The 19600-nt window shown below is 34.1% G+C and overlaps 1 protein-coding gene and 1 pseudogene across 1 annotated transcript; one reads left to right on the forward strand and one right to left on the reverse strand.

Moving 5' to 3' along the window:
- The first annotated feature begins 3041 nt into the window (after positions 1 to 3041).
- Positions 3042 to 6777, forward strand: LOC142556621 (calmodulin calcium-dependent NAD kinase-like). The gene is made up of 8 exons (XM_075668097.1): positions 3042 to 3504; positions 3627 to 3850; positions 3947 to 4008; positions 4153 to 4374; positions 4550 to 4676; positions 4909 to 5228; positions 5484 to 5628; positions 5832 to 6777. Exons 1-8 carry the CDS (start codon positions 3294 to 3296, stop codon positions 6075 to 6077), a joined length of 1557 nt encoding a protein of 518 aa, XP_075524212.1. The 5' UTR covers positions 3042 to 3293; the 3' UTR covers positions 6078 to 6777.
- A 401-nt stretch (positions 6778 to 7178) lies between these two features.
- On the reverse strand, positions 7179 to 8519 carry LOC142556845 (uncharacterized; annotated as a pseudogene).
- Between the last annotated feature and the right edge of the window lie 11081 nt (positions 8520 to 19600).

Here is a 19600-nt window from a genome sequence, read left to right on the forward strand (position 1 = left end):
GTTAACATATGTTTTGTCGTTGCCAGATATATTTTTTCAACGGTCTAATATTTTTCTTTGCTTTAAGGAAAATTGTGTGACTTCGTATTATATTTTTATTTCTTAAGGTTTTATTAAAGGATTTTTCATGATGATTTTGAGGCAGTATTTATGAAACCATGACATTAATAAGGCGCATTCTCTTTATTTGAAAAATATATTGAAAAAATTATAAAATTTTGAATAATATGAGTTAGTATTTAATTTGAGAGTGATTTATGCTTTTTGTTGCTCTTATATACTTCAATTTCTTGTTATTGTACTAAATAAATTATTTTTGAACTTTAAGTTATCATTTTTTATGGAGGTTGTTTGTGTCATGAATTTTTTAAATTCGTTTTTTTTAGTATTGTTGGCGGCAATTGATTTTTCTGATATTTTATTATTTTTCTTGTTGTTTATATGAAAATATGTATGAGAGTACGTCAATCAAAGTCACATATTTTGGGTCTTATATTCTACTAAGAGGGTAATATATGATTTCTGTGAATTAATTAATTTATTTGTTCTTCATACATGTAGTTAAGAAATGAATCAAATTTTGAACAAAAAATTTATGACAAACATAATGGATGAAAAAAATATGTTAAAAAAAATAATGTTGCGTATTACTATGTCCCTATTTCTGTATAATATAATTCAAACACATTTTTTTAGATATTTGAAATTATGTCTAACTATGTGACATGAACCATATACATATATATTTGAAGGCGTATTTAAAGCAAAATATTAAGATTAAGAATGATTCATACTTAAATTTCAACGCAACACAATAAAGAAGAAATTAGAAAATTGTATGTTTAAACCTTTAAGGGTTATATAGTGATTATGTTGCTACTTTATGGTTTGCAACATATTGATGCTATATAAAATATCAATATTTCTCAAAGAATAAAAAAAAGAAAAAATTATTCATTCAGAAAAAAAATACATGAAAAAAAATGTGTATAATTTTCATTTTATTTTAATGGTATGAGAACAATTCTAAAACTTTGTTGACACAATAGATCAATTTTGTGCATTTTTAGTAAATTGGAACATTGAGCCGGTTGCACTTTATTTCTTCCAATATTATCTCGATAGATTTCGAGGTGGTAAGAGGTTGTTTTTGTCTATTATTTTAGTTAAAGTGGCTAACAAACTAATTCATGATATATATTATGGTAACATAGAGAACTACTCGCCAAATAAATTCACTTAGCCGAATAGTGAAATTCAAATTGAATTATACAATATTTCATCAAATTAATTTTGTCTATTATAAGATGCTCATGAAATCTAAACAATTGTATTATTAGATGAGATATTGAATAAGACAAATAATTTGATATATATATTTGAATGATATCTCATATACATATCTTAATTACGTTATTCGTGTCCTTCTCAAGATTTTTAAAATACAATAATTAATTTTGTATGTCGTTCCACAATATATGTTGGGTGCAATAATTGTCCATACTTGGTAGAGCGATCGAACCGTGGTGCTTGAGCTGCTGTGCGGTTTAAAAGATTTGAGTTGCACCATTACAACCAGCTATAGCTTTTGGTAAAGCACTTGCAATTGGTATCAGAGCAAATGTCACGGGTTCGATTCACATTGATTGCAAGGAGTGCAATTATTGGGAGGGAGATTGTTGAGTGCAATAATTGTCCCTGCTTGATAAAGCGATCGAACTGTGGTGTTTGAGCTGCTGTGCGGTTTAAAAGATTTGAGTTGCACCATTATTACTAGCTATAGCTTTTGGTAAAGCGTTATGCGCTCGATCCTACAATATATAAAATATTATAAAACAAAATGTAAACTCGATAGAATAAAATTTGTTTTGTTTATGAGATTGAAACGATATCATCCCCATGATATGATGCACGCAATCATTGTTCCAAATCTTTTAAAAAATGAAGAACGAAATAGCTTTCATGAATTGCGTCAAATTAAACGATGACACACTTCTAAGATATAGTCATTTGAAAAGATTTTCAAGTTTTTCTCACACTGATTGATGAGAAATAATTGTTTAAAATTTATTAAACTTATAGTTATATGTTGATAATATTGATACTAAATATGTAAAAATGATATTACAAATATCACGATGTTTGAAGAAATTACAGTACCATTCATTGGTTATGTTGTTGAAGAATATATATGTTATACATATTTTTAGTCACAAGTAAAAACCAATCACGACTAAAAACAACATTTATTATTATGAGTTATAGTTGATGATTGTCAAAAACTGAAAAATCATTCAACAATAAAATAAATATTTGGAAAATAAGATTACTGAATAAAAACAATGTAGAAAATCGAAAATACATCCTGATAGGGAAATAAACTACGAGCATGTCATATCCCAGATGAGGATTTTAAATAACATAATAGATGTTAAAGACGATCATATATATACTTGTTGAGTATATCAAAATGGTTATATATATATTATAACAAACTACGACAAAGAGTTGTTAAGTTATCAAAATCAACCAAGAAATATATTGAAAAGTGTGTTATGTGGATAAGATAACTTCTCCGATTTATATACCGACTATGGTCATGATTTTTGATTTTGTGGTTTGATTTGTTTCAATTAATAAATGCTATTAGTCATATTTTAACTCATTTAAATATTATCAAAATTTCGTACTTATATTTCCAGCAATTAAGTTGCTCACGTGCAACACACGTATATTTTTCTAATATATATATATATTATATATATATATAATATATATATAGTGGGTTTTTATGAGACGGTCTCACGAATCTATATCTGTGAGATGAGTCAACCCTACCGATATTCACAATAAAAAGTAATACTCTTAGCATAGAAAGTAATATTTTTTCATGGATTACCCAAGACATCCATCTCACAAAATACGACATGTGAGACCGTCTCACACAAGTTTTTGTCATATATATATATATATGAAATTTGGTCAAAACCAAACCCAAATTTTAGTCCATAACTCCTAAAACAAAATTAAACAAATCTATCATTATTATAGTATATACAGGGAATGACACATAACAACACGTGTGTTTTCTCAAAGCCAAAACAACAACCTTAACGAGTAACCAGCAATCATGAAAATCCCCGAATCCACAGGATAATCATCTTTATTCTCCTTCCTTAGCCAAGAAATGCAGAAAAGTGAAATCTTTACGTGTACATTCTTCATATTTTGAATGATATGTTGTGCAGATGACAATATAAAAGCTCATATTGGATCAAAATACAGAGAAAATAATGGCAATATCTTTTCCTCTTTCATCAGATCGCAGCATCGGTTCTAATCCCACATATACACAAATCATATTAGCCTCGTCCATGGGATTGATCATAGCAGCTGCGATGCATTATCGATTCAAGAAAATAAGAGATCAGCGGATCATTCCGTACATAAAAGTTTCCAATACCGGCCAGGTTGTGAAGCTTGAGAGATTCTCCCATTACGTAGGTAAATTGTAATATATCCTTAGTGTTTGCATATCACACGTTCGATGTGTACATTTCTCGTGCAGTATAGATCTATATCGGATTTTCTCACCATGGTGTGCGTGTGTACATGTGCTTATGCAGCAAGGCAACTGGGATTCGCAGATAGAAGAGAATGCCCGAATCTCTGTAAATTAGCTTCTGATTACATAAGAAAAGCCGAAGGGTGTGAGGAAGAACTATATGCATTTTTTGCTAATGAACCAGATGCAGACTCCCTGTTTATAAAGATGGTAGAAGAGTTTGAGAGGTGTATTCTTAGTTATTTCGCATTTCACTGGAAACACGCTTCCTATATGATCAGTCAGGTATGCGTGTGACCGCACACACCATAAGTTTGTAGATAAATGACATTTAAATCAAGCAAGGAATCATAGAAATTTTGCCACATTGTGAATTTTCAGGTTCTTGGTTCTGAATCAGAGCCAAAAAAGAAGCTTAAACACATAGTCATGGCAGCCACTAGGTATGTGTATATAAATATTACTTTTTCTCTCATTCACTTTATAACTAAAAACACATGATATGCCCATTTTCAAGTTGAAGATATGTAGATTTTCAATTTAGAGTTTCGGTAAAAACTAATATTTTTGTGTTTCACGGGATGAAGAGAACAGAGATTTGAAAGGGTGACCAAGAATCTGAAGGTTGCTAGAGTATTTACCACGCTAGTGGAGGAAATGAAAGCCATTGGTCTCGTATCTCTGGATGATTCACAGTGCACCGATGTGATGGTTCCGATGGCTCATAAAGACAGAAGTCCGGTTCTCCTCTTCATGGGTGGTGGAATGGGGGCTGGCAAGAGTACTGTACTAAAGGAAATTCTTAAAGAGTAAGCACATCAATCACATTATCAGCTAAAAAAGAAATGAAAACAAGTATTAGATCGGTTTAATTTCATTTCATAGAAGAGTGGATCATAATCTAGAAGTTCTTAAAAATCATAATTCGTGTAAAAAAGCAGACTTCTAGACGTCTGAATCAAGATTGCTACCTCACTGGAACAGATCATTCTGGGTTGGAGCATCTGGGAATGCTGTTGTTATAGAAGCAGATGCCTTCAAAGAGTCAGATGTCATTTACAAAGCCCTAAGCTCTGCAGGACACCATGATATGCTACAAACTGCTGAACTGGTATGCATTTCTGCGGCCCCGCACAGTTTCCAACCAACAAATGCTTCATCCTCTGTGCCAAAATAAATGGCAGAAGAAAGGAATGAGGATGCTAGATGTTAAAAATATATATGTGAAAAAAAAAACTAAAGTGATAATTGAAACAGGCAGCTTATTACCACAAAGATGAGGCTACTGGTTGCCTTCCACAGTATTCCAGTAGAAAATAATTCAACATAATTGAATTTTGCAGGTGCACCAGTCATCTACCGATGCAGCATCATCTCTCCTTGTAACTGCACTGAATGAAGGGCGAGATGTGATCATGGATGGAACCCTGTCGTGGGTTCCATTTGTTGTTCAGACAATTACCATGGCTAGGAATGTTCACAGGCGTCGATACCGCATGGGAGCTGGTTACAAGGAAGATAAAAATGGAGTTGTGACTGAAAGCTACTGGGAACAGATAGATGAAGAACAAGAACAGTGGGAAACTAAGAAGAGAAGGCCATACAGAATTGAGCTGGTGGGGGTTGTTTGTGATGCTTATTTAGCAGTTATTCGAGGAGTAAGGTCAGCAAGACATACTTCATTTGGATGATTCTAGATATCCGCTATTATTCTAGAGTTGATACAAGTAGGATATTGTGATACAGCATTTCCTTTTAATGTTCAACATCCAACCGAATAACATGAAAAGGAACTTAATTGTGCAGGTTCAACTTCAAAGTTATAATTATTTCCAAGAATGAACTATTAAAGCAGCAGCACATATTTCATGAATTAACTAACATATTCTGAGTACTCTTAACTATGCTTCATCCACAGGAGGGCTATAATGTGTAGACGTGCGGTGAGAGTGAACTCGCAGCTAAAATCACACAAGAGGTTTGCAGATGCTTTCAGTACCTACTGCCAACTGGTAGACAATGCTCGACTCTATTGTACCAATGCCTTGGAAGGCCCTCCTAAGGTACATTGACCACTCTTGATTTCTAAAGTTCTCAATGGATTTCATCATCTTATAACATGTAGCAACTAAACTAACAAGAAAAAATAGATATCATGAACCCAATCCCGAAATTTCAATTTTCTTGCCAAGGGAATGCAAAGCTGCTTTGGTGTATTTATACCGATTGAAACGTCTCATATACTAACACAGCTATGATTTTGAAGTTAATAGGATGGAAAGACAAAGACAAGACTTTGCTGGTTGATCCAGACGAAATAAATTGTTTAAAAGTTGTAAGCAAGTTGAATGACAAAGCAGATTCAATATTTGAGCTCTACAAAAGTACAAATCCTGCGTATGAGGCAGGGTCAGTTTGGAAAGACATCGTGTTGTCCCCATCAAGGCTTAACATTCAGAAAGAACTCAAGTACTCAATTCAGAAGGTTGAGAGACACAGAGAGAGCGATTAGACAACACAACATATTGACAATCAAAACTCATTGACTTTCCCTAAGCTAGCAAACGAGATGTGGATTAGTGGCATATCGGTTTAAGGAACATCTATTGTATAGATTTTTCAAAAAATAAGACGAGAAAAGATCCACTCTCTGACTCGAGGATTTTAGAAAAAAGTTCAACTTGAACATGTGCAATTCTCTTGCATGCGGCTACATACGGAGTGCTACAAGTAGAACATATGCAATCTCCTGCATGCAGTTGCATATTGGTGGGCAACAGTCATTTCATTGATGTAAAACCGTAAAAATAACCCACAAAATCCTACTCATTTTCAGTCACTATCTCTTATGTTGGTCGAGAGAGATTTGATCCAGTTGCAGGCGAGAACTCAATTCACAAGTAGTAGTTTCAAATACAAAATTCACCTTAGATATCAGGATACTCACAATGTTGTGAATTCCAAACAGACTCATTTAGATGGAACTTTAATATCCACGTTCAGAAAAAGTGAACAACATCCAACGCATGTTTTCAACTGTTAATCCAACATTTCTGCCCCAATAACGGGCCTCACTAGTAGCTAGCATAATTGCTAGTAAAAGTTGCATAAAGCAGAATGTCAATGTTGGCAAAAAAATCATAGCAGAAGATAATTAGAGCAACAAAGGAGTAGAGAACTGAAAGGAAGAACCGTAAGCATACCAAAAGACTATAGTTTACGAGTACGAATATGATTTCTTCTGCTCAGAAACTGGAAATCCCGTTGAGCTGAATTCAAAATACCAACTTCCCACACACCATAGTGATCTGTTTATGTGCATTATTTCACTAGCCACTAATAAGATGAAAAACAAACAACCACGTGCAGTACTTTTAGAACAATATTATGAACTTCCATTCAATTTTCTTTAGAAAATGCTTCGTAAGAAAAGAGCTTTTGTGATTCATTCTGGAAAATAGGTTCAACCAACCATGTTAACATCTGCAAACCGTATTGATCCTGAGTACGATACATAAAAACTTCAATACCCAAAAATGTGACCACACGACACATTTACAAAACTACTACTACAAACAAGCGCCACTTGCCAAACATATATATGATATCTCTTTTATTTTTTCCCCTTTCTTGCAGCGGCTTCCTTCGCCGGAGACTTGACAGACTTGGGCTTTACACTCTTCACCGGAGCCTTCTTAGCCACCGTTTTCTTTGCTCCTGTAATCGCGGCCATCTCCTTCCCCGGTGTGCCTCTTGCTGATGCCTTTGCCACCTTAGTAGCCGGTTGCCTTTTACTTTTGTCTTCCTGTTCCTTTCTCTTCGTCGCGGCCTTTGGCATCACGGGATCAGCAGCAGCTACCGGCTTCGCAGAAGACTTAGCGTTAGAAGCGGGCTTCGAGGTTTAGAGGTTTTGCTGGCAGTATCTTTTGGCTTGGTGGCGGGAGCCGCTTTCCTCGTAGCAGGAGCAGGAGGGCCAGACGGCAACTTATACGAGGCCTTAACTTTTACAAGCTTTCCAGAAGCAACGAGCTTCCTCAACTGAACCAGTAAAATCTTCTCGAAGTTAGGTGGAAGATTCTTCTGTTTCTCTTCGATAAACTTCGTGATCGCATATTGGCTCGATCCCGTCTTATCCTTCAGCGTCACGATCGCGTCTTGAATCATCTGTATTTACGCAGAATCATCAGTACCCCACTTTCACAAGAAACGAAAACCCACCAAAAACGAAAATGAAGAACAATTCACTACCTCGAAGTAATGAGGGTGAGAGGGTGATTCCCGCTGCCTCGACGCGGCGGGCTTCTTGGGCTTGGTTTCCTTAGAAGTGGCTGTTTTCTTAGGGTTTTCCCGGCGGCTGCAGCAGCCGGCTCAGCCACTGGCTCGGCCTGAAGCGTTGCCGCAGCCATGTGGAATTCTCAACTATATCAGAAACAAGATCCAATCTTGGGCAAATTTGAAGAGAATCAAAGACGCTAGCTATCAGTTTCTTGCTGAATTTATCAAGTAGGAGAATGAATGGGGAATTTGGGAATAGGGCCTCTACGTGACTTATTTAAAAAAAAATATTATTCGTAAGTTAATTTACATAATTGTTCATATGTTTTAAGTTAAAATATACACTTCAATTTTATTAAAAACCTTCTCTACGCAAATTTGATTAAAACCACATATCAGTCGACCGAGAAACCCTAAGCAAATCTCATCTTTTTTCCTTCCTTTCCGTCGATTTGGATCGACTTTGATTCCCGGAAATTTACTTCCCTCAAGTCGACGCACTCTCAATCGAAGGAATGGCTAACCAAAATATGGTAATTTTCACGTTTATTTCGATGTATTGATTCTGCGTACGTCGTGTTGAAGAAGAAAGAGTCGACCTCGTGGACACAAGCTTGGGTCGACCCAAGAAAAAATTGGGTCGAGACCAAGCGTGGGTCGACCCACCCAAATTCTCCATTTATTTTCCTAACCTAACGTATTTATTTGTATCTATGACAGGTCTATTTTCCAAGAAAAATAGGGAGGGATGCAATTTTTCGATGCAAATTGACAATTCAATCCAGATATAAAGAGATTGCAGAGAAGATTCATCGTTATTTGAACAATGAAGAGAAAACTCTTTTTTTAGAGCAGTCTCCTTTTGGTAATTTAGTTAGGTATCATAAAGATTTTAACATTTATAGTCAAATTATATTGTATTTAATGAGCAATCAGATAGTTGATACTAGTAGTGATGATTTATGGATGGTAGTGCGCAAGATGCCGGTTAGATTTTCTTTATTAAAGTATTGTTTAATAACCGATCTGGATTACGCTATGGAGCCCGAAGATGTACCAGATAGAGGTGTCTTTTGCACCACACACTTTGCGGGTAAGTCTGAGATTGTTTTGAGTGATTTGGAGGCAAATATTAGTGTCCAAGTGCAGAATGAGATTGGTATAGATGTGGAGAAGATAAAGATGGCTAGTCTTTACTTTTGTTGTGCCGTCTTCGGTGAGACAACTAGGAAAAAGACGTTGAAGATCGACCCTAAATACTTGAGGCTTGTAGATGATTTGGATAGGCTTAACACTTATCCTTGGGGTAGAGTAGCCTATCGGGATGCGGTCCGATATTTGAAGAAGGACCTTTTAAGACGATATAGTTACCTCACCGAGGCACAGGGTCGGAAAGAAGTTGATGGCAGCTTCATTGTCGGTGGTTTAGTGCTGCCTCTGTAGGTATATTATTTTTTGAATGTTAAAGTGGATTTGTTATCTTTATTTGTACTAATAACATTGTTTGAAATTTATGTTACAAATCCTCGCTTATGAATATTATCCGAGCATGGCAAAAAAGTTTGCAAAGAGAAGAGATGTGGACGATTTGATGTTGTCTAGGATGTTTCACTGGGTGACTAACACGTGGCCGTCAAATCATGCCCCATCTGATGTTGATGTCACAGCAGCCTTTGGTGACTGTGCTGTAGATGTAAGTGATATGAATTGATTTGATATAATAATTGTGGATATAATTTTTAATTAATCTGATACGTTATTAATTAAATGTAGATTGTCTTGGATGTTTGACTCCTACTCCTGAGGAGCTCGTTTCACCATATTATACGACCGGGGTTTTTGTTGATTCTGTGCCTGATGCGGTCATCACTCGGGTACTCGAGCTCTGGAGGCAGGGCCAAACAGTCATATGTAGCGAGCTCCCTCTGGAGTCTCCCTCAGTCCAGCACACGCCTTTATCTCCGGATAGTTCCAGCACCCCTTCTGCACATTCATCTCCTGATGGTTCCAGCACCCGTTCTGTTGATGTCAGTAGATCCAGCTCTAGCACTAGTTATCCCATGCGTACGGGTCCTAGAGTTCACTTTGGACTCAATCCTTCCCGCCGCCCATTGGAGGATCGTTTCGAGAGGTTGTTGACAGCATTGGAGGATTCCGTTATGTCTATGCGTCTTGAGATTACAGCAGGATTTATTGAGACCACAGTTTGTATCAGGAATATAAATCTGGCTTTCGATGACTTGATATCGAGTTTGACTGAACAGATTAGAGCTGGTTTTGCTGAGATGAGGTCTCACATGCCAGGTGTTGTTGAGATCAGGTCTCCGATGCCAGTGCATCAGGAGAGAGATTATAGCATAGCCTATTGCAGAGGGCGGAAGAGGAAATCATCCGAGACAGATTTTGGTGAATTAATTTATTAATTTTATTTATGTTTACGTAATAGATTGATTTATTAGAATTGTCATTCTAATTTTAATTTGTTTGATGTATGCTGTTAGGTGTGGATGATAATATGGCTAAGGAAATTGGCAGTAGTAGCCAATCACACCCACAACGGATATTTGAGCCTAGACTTCCATTCATAACAAAGGAATCCTCCGAAGGTGAGGTAATGCACTTTTTTGATTTTATATTTATGTATAGTATATCAAACAATAAAATTTTTGTTTTTAGATATTCAAGTGACTCCTGAAGCGGTTATGTCAGGTGATGAGGCGACCACGTCGAAAGATTAGTACACTACACCTTATCTATTCATATTTGCATTAAAGTTGTTATAATTTATCAATTTACGCAGCGAACCGTCAGATTGGGGCAATTATAGATGACGGTGTGAGGCCACTTGCGGAGAGCGTGACTTTGAAGGTAAACAACTCGCTGGCGCGTGTTAGGGCATCGATGCTCATCCGTTCGCCGAGTAGAATTCCAGGTTTTTATGACGAATATGAGAAGTCGTTATACGGGTCTATGACGATCGCGAACTCACATGTCACTCTCTGTGTAAGCATTTACAACTCGTGTATTTTTGTAGAGCACTTATTTTTAAACTTTGAAAACCTTTTCTTCTGTCGAATTCAGCACATCGGCGAAGCTCTCCGTGGATTGCTTGAGATGCAGATCCGACATCCTGAAGTGATGTCACCATATGTATCGTTGATGGATAGGCATTTCTACACTTCGATGTCAGTATTGGCCGAAGATATAGATAAAGTTGTCGACACAAATTTGGTGGGGATAGTGAAAGGTATTGATCCAGAATAGTCATGGTATATAAAGCTACATGATGTATTCAGAGACAAGATTAAACAGTATGTTGTCCTATCTATAAAGTGTAGTATGTTTACCATTGATTGATAGAATAATAATTTTATTACTATATCTATTAAAAATAATAATAGCTTCAGTATTTTTTTTAACTTTTACAGCGAGGATTCAAGAATATTTGTATTAGCTGTCGCTGGATATGTTTTGTCGAGGAAGAGTGAGCAAATAGCACTACATTTAGATGATAGATTGATATCTGAGTTCAGATATTTTTTATCATGTAATATGTTTGATAATCATTGGACATTTTTTTGATATATTGGACATTGTATGTAATTATTGGACATTGTTTAAAGTAGAATTTTGTTTGTTTAAAGTCGAATTTTGTTAAAAAAATTAGTTGCTTAACCCTGTTCATTTTTGTGGGTCGACCATGATTATGGGTCGATATGCTTGATCTGGGTCGACCTTGTTACATTTTTTAATATATGAATCATAATTTCACAATTATGTTATATTTTTTTACATAAGAATCTCAATTTCATAATTATGTTACATGTTTTAACATATAAATCACAATTTCACAAATATGTTACGTTTTTTTTTATGAATTTCACAATTATGTTATATTTTTTAACATATCAATCATAATTTCACAATTATGTTACATTTTTAACATAAGAATCTCAATTTCATAATTATATTACATGTTTTAACATATGAGTCATAATTTCACACAATTATGTTACATTTTTTAATATATGAATCATAATTTCACAATTATGTTATATTTTTTTACATAAGAATCTCAATTTCATAATTATGTTACATGTTTTAACATATGAATCACAATTTCACAACTGTATTACGTTTTTTTTTTTTATGAATTTCACAATTATGTTACATTTTTTATCATATCAATCTTAATTTCACACAATTATGTTACATTTTTTAATATATGAATCATAATTTCACAATTATATTTTTTACATAAGAATCTCAATTTCACAATTATATTTTTTTACACGTTTTTTATGAATTTCACATAAGAATCTCAATTTCATAATATATCAATCATAATATATTATTCATAATTTCTAAATTATTTTTCAATTTGTAATATATGAATCATAATTTCACAATTGAAGTAGCCAACGAAGGTCGACCAAGTTGATCCCGCCTTTGGGTCGACCTTGTAAATTTTGGGTCGACCCAAACACTGTAACTTTGGGTCGACCCTTGTTGTTTTCTTTTGGGTCAATGCATTTTACTTTGGGTCGACCCATGTTGCTCCTGGTCGACCCAAATGATGAATCTCTTCTATCTTTTGCTGAATTCACCAATCGAAGAAAATCTCTTTTGTTTTCTTCTGCAAGGTCTCTTCTCTAATAAAGAAGGAAATACCACAGGAAAATTAATGTTGTGTGGCCATTCACTTTCATCGGGAACTGGATACACAGTCTCTGAATAAGCCATGCACAATGTCATCGTAGAATAGTACTCTGAACAAAAATCATATAAATCAATCTTGGCTAACCAACTAGCCGCAGTGGCATGAGCACATGGGATTCTATCAATATCAAAATTCGGCATGTGCATCTTTTTTATTCCAGGTCCACAATGGCCGAATGTCTGCGGCTCCTAACATCAGACTCAAGATGTCCTAATTCAAAAACTTGCATTCCTTGGGCATCAGTGAACCTGCTACGAAGAACCCCCTCGATGGTAGGGGTCAGAATAATGTTAGCTTCAATTGATGCATGGCTATATCGGACAAACCAAGACGAGATCAGTTTCTGCAAAGAATCTAAAAGTGCAATGATTGGAAGCTTCCTCTCTTCAAGTAGTCTATCATTGATCGAGTCAACCCCGTTTGTCGTCATAATATTGTAACGGGTCTTTGGACAACATGCTCGTGTAACGTACCATATTTTGAACTACTTAAATTTGCGAAAAAATAAAAAATTTCTTAAATAAGAAAATCATCTTTCAAAATGCATCACAAATAAAATGTTTGACAAAATATTTGGAATGTAAACGAGCTTGCAAAAGTACTTGTTTTAAACAAAATAAAATGTTTTTCCAAAACATCGGAGTAAATGAGTTTAAAATGCATAAAGAAATTCTTGAAACATAGGTGGTCCTCGGGTTTAGCCTTTGCGTAGTCCGAGCCGGCTCACTGGTCCCCACCTCTTGTCTCCTCAACCTCGTCCTCAGCTGCACCGATCAAGTCTATTGAGTCTAAAGACTCAACATTTATAAACTGAGAATAACAAGTAATACATAATAAAACCACATGCATTTTAAAGTAGGACATACATACTTGAACATTAACGTACTTACATAAACGTAGACGTGCCATCATATCATAAAACTTTACATTAACATACTTACATCATACATACTTGAACATGCATAACATCATTTTGCGTACAGATATGTTTCAAAGAAAGTGACTCATACATAAATGCGCCTGATCAGACTAAACAACAGTACTGGGCTGGCAGGGATGTCCACTACCACATACATAAGATCCCCGGTCATACTTTACAGGGTGGATTGGTCCCTGGTCATATTTTATGGCTTTCCAATCCTGATCAAACCCAGTCATACTTTACCAGGGTGGAGAGGTTCTCGGCCACGTTCACCGACTTCCAAACCCGTTCATATTTGGTCACAAGTCATTTAGCATACCTCAAAAATAAAACATTTTCTTTTGCATGTCGAACATACTTAAAAACGTCGAGGGCTTCGTTGGAATGCTCTGGACATGCTGCTTTAACCAAAGCAGCAAAGATTCAGAAGATCCCAATGAAGCCTGCAACCAAAACTTGAGAAAACGAGAAGAACATGCACAAATTTTCGCAGCATGAGCGATGTCACGGTAAAAATCATATCTCCCTCATTTCTTATCAGAAAGATACGAGTTTACTGTCAAATCGAAGATAACATGATGTACTACAAATCATAAGTTGAAAACATTTCCCGAAAACCAACTAAAAGTCGCAGAATTCGAAATAACATAGGGTGACGGATTTTATGACACAGAAATTTCACAGCTTGTGCAATCCCACGAAAATGATCATAACGCACTCATTTCTAATCTAAAAATTACGAATTTACTGTCAAATCGAAGGTATAATAAATTCCTACGTTTTATATGTTGAAAGTTTTTTCCAGAAAATCGACCGAAAATTCCCAGTATTCGAAAATACAGAAGACTCGGTTTTTGAGATCCAAAATTGTTTCAAATATTTTTGCTCAAACTTTTGCATAACATATACATGTTTTTCATACAATATACATCAAAATAATTACTATGACAAGATCGATACAAAAACGAAAGAATATACATGCCTTTGATCTTTAAAACTCACGATACGGCGAATAACGAAACGACGCGGTGCGGGAAGCGATCCGGGCGACTTGAGGCACGATTTTTCTACTAAAATCAACGTGTGGTTGCTGAAATTTTGAAGGAAAAAGGTGGATATGGGGCTGCTGAAGAAAGAGCCTAAGAACCCGCCAAATTCTCTCCAAAAAGAAATGAAAGAGTGTAAGAGATGTGTGTGTGCGCAAAGGCCAAGTGTGTGTATATATACATATGTGTGTGATTGAGTAACGTGAGTCATGTATTAATGGGTTGGTGGGTTAGTGGGTTAGTGGGGAATTAAGGGGTTTAATTAACTCACTATTAACTTTACTAAAATCCCATAATTTAGAATAAAATACTCAAGTGATAAACTTTGAAATTTCAAAATCTTAAAATCATCTAATACTTAAATTAGGCTTTAAAAATACTAAAAACTTAATAAATCATTTAAATGTCATTTTAGTGGCTTTAAATAAAATACCGCATTTTAAAATTTCCTAAATCGTCTGGTCTCCTTTCCTCGATTCCCGCATCGAATAATCGCCTAAAACATGAACTCAGAAAAATATTTTAACGTACATCACAAAAACATAAATAGTTTAAAATAATTCAAATCATAAGTCCTGCATCGTTAAAAATGGTTTTTTTTAAAAAAAATTAAATAAATAATTTAACCAATAATTAAAACACATAACCATACAATAAACATGCTTTTAATGCATCAAAACAATTTAATAAAATACAAAATAAATTTAATATATTGCATGCATGTGGTTTATATGGACCTTCAAATTTTCGAGACGTTACAGCTCGAGTCCATCGATCAACTGAATCTCTCTCGTCCAAAAATTGTGCGGCCTCAGAATATCTATTCCTAAAATTATTGTATGCAATATCAAACACGACATGCTTATAAATTTTTACAATGTGCAGAAACATTCCGGTTGCACCCTTCTTTTTGCACCTAGTTTTCAAGTTTTAAGATAAATGCCACGTACAATGACCATGATGCGCATTTTTATAAACACTAGAAACCGCATTAATTATTCCCTGATGTCTGTCTAAAATTATCACCAGTTCATCCTCATCTGGTACTACTTCTAACAACTTTGTTAAAAATCAACTTCACGAAGAAGTACACTCGACATCTACTATTCCTCACGCCAAATGATATTGGTGATAATTTACCTCTTGTGCTGATGCCACAAGTAAAACACCATTATATTTGCCCTTCAACCACGTACCATCAAATGATACAACTTTCTGCATACTTCGATATCCCCTGACGCATGCACCAAAGGCAAGAAACATTTACTTGAATCGATTTTTCTCGTCCACATATATGTCTGTTATGCTTCCTCTATTCATCTTCTCAACCATGTGCAAATAACAAGACTAGTAAAACTCTTCATAGGATCACCTTTCAAAACATTGTCTGCTAGTTTTTTTTCCTTTCCAAGCCTTGTAATATGATATATCAGCATTCATACTATTGCGCATCATCGTCATTACCGCTTTTGGTACAATTGGCAATGGATGACCTTGGAAATTATCCATCAACATATCACGAAAAACAGCCGAACTCGCTCCGTGGATTCTCTTGCATCTCCATGTCAAACCACATGTGTGTGTATTGCAATATGTCCGAACGGATAATGCATGTGAATCATTCTTAATCTTTGAGGTCCAGATTTTCCACTTACAATCAGACACTAAACATTTTACGGCATACAATTTCTAACTACTTTTTACGGTCTCAATTTCAAAGCAAGCTTCCAAACTGATTCTACTTAACTCATTTTTCACCGCTTCTCCGTTTGGAAATTCTTGGCCAACAAACAACTTTGAATCATTCAGTGAATGAAAATGTGTCATTACAAATATCCACATCTGCAACCACATTTGTGTCATTACTTGCAACCACATTTGACTCAACCTCAACGTCATTGATGGTATTCACATCACGTGTTTCATCGTATATCTCAGCCATGTTACTACGATCCACATGGATGACATTTATATTATTTGCTTCGTCGAAAAACTCACTGCTATTATTACATCCAAAGAAACAATATTCAAGTGAAAATAATCATCAAAATGTCTATGTTCGTTAAAATTATTATTGTATTCATCAATACCAACTTTGTGCACATTATCATGCACATTATCAGAAACATCAAAAGAAGCAATATGTTCAATTTCAACTTGAAGCGCTGGCCTAGTTTTCGGACAACCAAAATACAAATATGCCTTTCAAATCATGGTCGTTCTCTATATAAATTGGTTGAATATTGCACGGCAACTCTAGAAGATAACTCAACCTCAAGTTAACAGTATCGTTTAATTTCCCAGCTCTATATAGTTCACTTTTTAAATTTTCAAAATAACAAATATCATGATCTACTGGAATAGCAACAAACTTAGCATTGGACCCTGGATTCCATTTATATACCAGCTCTTTTCTCACTTCCCAGTTTACCATCGATATGAACAACAATAACTGTAGGCATATCTTACAAAATTCAATAAAGATAATTAGAATGGGCAAAAATTTAAATAATAAAAACAAACATAAATAAGCGTGGCCACAGCAGGTCGGGCAATAATTTTGTTGGTCGACCCAAAAATTTTGTTGGTGGACCAAGAAAAATTCTTCTTGGTCGACCCAAAATTTGTTGATCGACTAAAATATTTGTTGGTTCGACCGAGAAGAATATCTCGATCGACCAAAATTAAGTTTGTCGACCAAGCAGAATTCTTCTTGGTCGGCCAACTTAATTTCAGTCGACCGAGTTCTTCTTGGTTGACCGAAATTATGTTGTTCGACCAAGAAAGAATTCTTGTTGGTCGACCAACTTAATTTTGTTCGAGCAATTTAATTGTTTTAGGTGGACTCTTGTTTCTGGGTACTAGCAGCAACCAGGTCAATTAAAAATTTGAATTGAAAATTTTAATTGGATAAATGAAGAAATGAGGAAAACAGTGAAACGGGGTCCAAGGAAAATGGAGAAAACTTACTTGTGATGGACTTTTTCCTTCAAATACAGAGTGATTTCAAATACAGAGGAATCGTGCAAGATTTGGAGTAGATTTAGATCTAAATCTAAGGAATGAGCAAGAAGAGTACATGGAAGGGAGGTTGTGAAGTTGAATTTAATGTAATGCGGAAGCAGTTGAGGGGGGTAGATGGCTGTTTTAATGGGGATTTTTTTTTGTAACGGGGGAAAATGTGGGTCGACGGAGAAGAAAGAAAAGATACAATTAATTAATTAAGTTAAATTTAATTAAAGTTAATGTAATAATCAAGAGTCAACTCCTTGTTTTTTTTTAAAAAAAAGACAGAGTCCTTCTTTTTTAAATATTTTGTCTATCGCTCCTATTTTTTAAATTGGACCGAGAATGAATGCAACCATTTGTTAAGCACGAATGACTCTAACCTATTAAGCTATCTTGACACTAAAATTAATTTAATGTAATTTTTATATCAAATATAAAAATCATTTTTAATCCAATACTTCTAAACTCTGTAATAAAAAAAATATTTACAACTATTTTATTATAAAAGAATAAATAATTTAATTATTTATAGACTAAAAATTTTATATAAAAATTATATAAAAGTTTATTAAAATTAATAACTACAAAAGAAAAAAATTACCTTTATGCAACACTCTAAGTGGGGTGTATTCAATTCAGAGTTTTGATGACTTTAATGACTTTTTCAAATGATAGATTTTTATGGATTTGATAGATTTTTATTGAATTTTACAGAATCTTATAAACAGATTTATGTGGATCCATGTAGATTTTTTGTGCAAGATTTTTATAGATTTTTGTGAATCAAGTTTGTAGTTTTTAAAATAAATCAATTAATTAATTTGTAACCTTGTTTTTCAATTAATTATTTAGCATTGCGTCGATATAATTTTGTATAAAAATATCATATCTTACATATTAATTGAAAATGTTAAAAAGAATTTAAAAATCATGATTGTTGCGAGTCTATTCATTTATTAAGAATTAAGCGATATTTTTTGAATATTCTTTATTATTATTGAATATTACTAATTTGTATAAGTTATAAACTAAAAATCACAAAATCAATTTTAGAATTCAAAATTTCCTATGATATTAAAATAAAAATTTACTAAATGAACAATCAACCAAAAAATGAAAATGAAATATGAAAATATATATAGAGATACACTTCGAAAATTTGAGAGAGCGATAAAGATATACTGAGAGAAGAGAAGATAAGATAAGAAGAGAGGTGATCTGAAGCGATGGAGAGAGAAATAAATAGCTTGTATATGAGTTAGAAGTTTTAAAAATCATCCAAATATTTGGATTGAACCAAATACAATTTATGACAATTTATAGTTGTACATTAGGCTTTAATGTTTGTATGTTAATGAATTCCATGAAGTTATTAAAACTCTATTGAAAATTTGAATACCTCTAGACTTTTATAGAGTTTTTAAAAGTCGATGTTGAATATCAGTTGACTTCTTAAAACTATATGAAAATCTATTTTGAATATCACTAGACTTCTATAGAGTATGTAATAGTATTAATTGAATACATCTAGATTTTAAAATCTACAAAAGTCATTAAAAATCAATAAATCTCTTACATTGAATACACCCCCTAATTATTTTTTAACCCCTCGTGCTTGATTTCTACTAACTACATTTTATTGAGATTCTAATGAATATTTCTTTATAGAATTCGGGTAAGTGGTACTAGGTGACCATTTTGAAATGGTCAATTAGATATTCGTATCATAAAATTAATCATAACAGAGTATCGTACGAGAGTTCGTGAAATATATGAAAACATATTGGATGTAAATTTTTGTGAAAAACTCAAAAAAAAAAAAAAAAACCCCTTAAAATATTGGAGTTGTGTAGATATGATGTTTGACCACCAGGAAGTCAATGCGAATGGAATATTTTCATTCATTCAAGAGTATATATGCAGTTTTCTTAATTAAAAAAATAGTATATATAAGCATTGTGGATCATGAGATTTTGAGGTATGAGAGAGACGAGATGATAATCCAAAATGGTGTGCTCAAAACTTAATATTTATATTTTTTTGTCGATATAAATGTGATAGTA

The sequence above is a fragment of the Primulina tabacum genome, chromosome 9 (genome assembly GCF_025594145.1).
Source record: "Primulina tabacum isolate GXHZ01 chromosome 9, ASM2559414v2, whole genome shotgun sequence".
Taxonomy (NCBI): Eukaryota; Viridiplantae; Streptophyta; class Magnoliopsida; order Lamiales; family Gesneriaceae; genus Primulina; species Primulina tabacum.

What these genes read in the sequence shown, in the direction of transcription:
- LOC142556621 (XM_075668097.1), top strand. Translation starts at nt 3,294, where the DNA reads ATGGCAATATCTTTTCCTCTTTCATCAGATCGCAGCATCGGTTCTAAT. An exon ending in CTAAAGGAAATTCTTAAAGA is followed by an intron (nt 4,375 to 4,549) that starts GTAAGCACATCA and finishes TCACTGGAACAG; the next exon opens with ATCATTCTGGGTTGGAGCAT. An exon ending in CCTTGGAAGGCCCTCCTAAG is followed by an intron (nt 5,629 to 5,831) that starts GTACATTGACCA and finishes ATGATTTTGAAG; the next exon opens with TTAATAGGATGGAAAGACAA.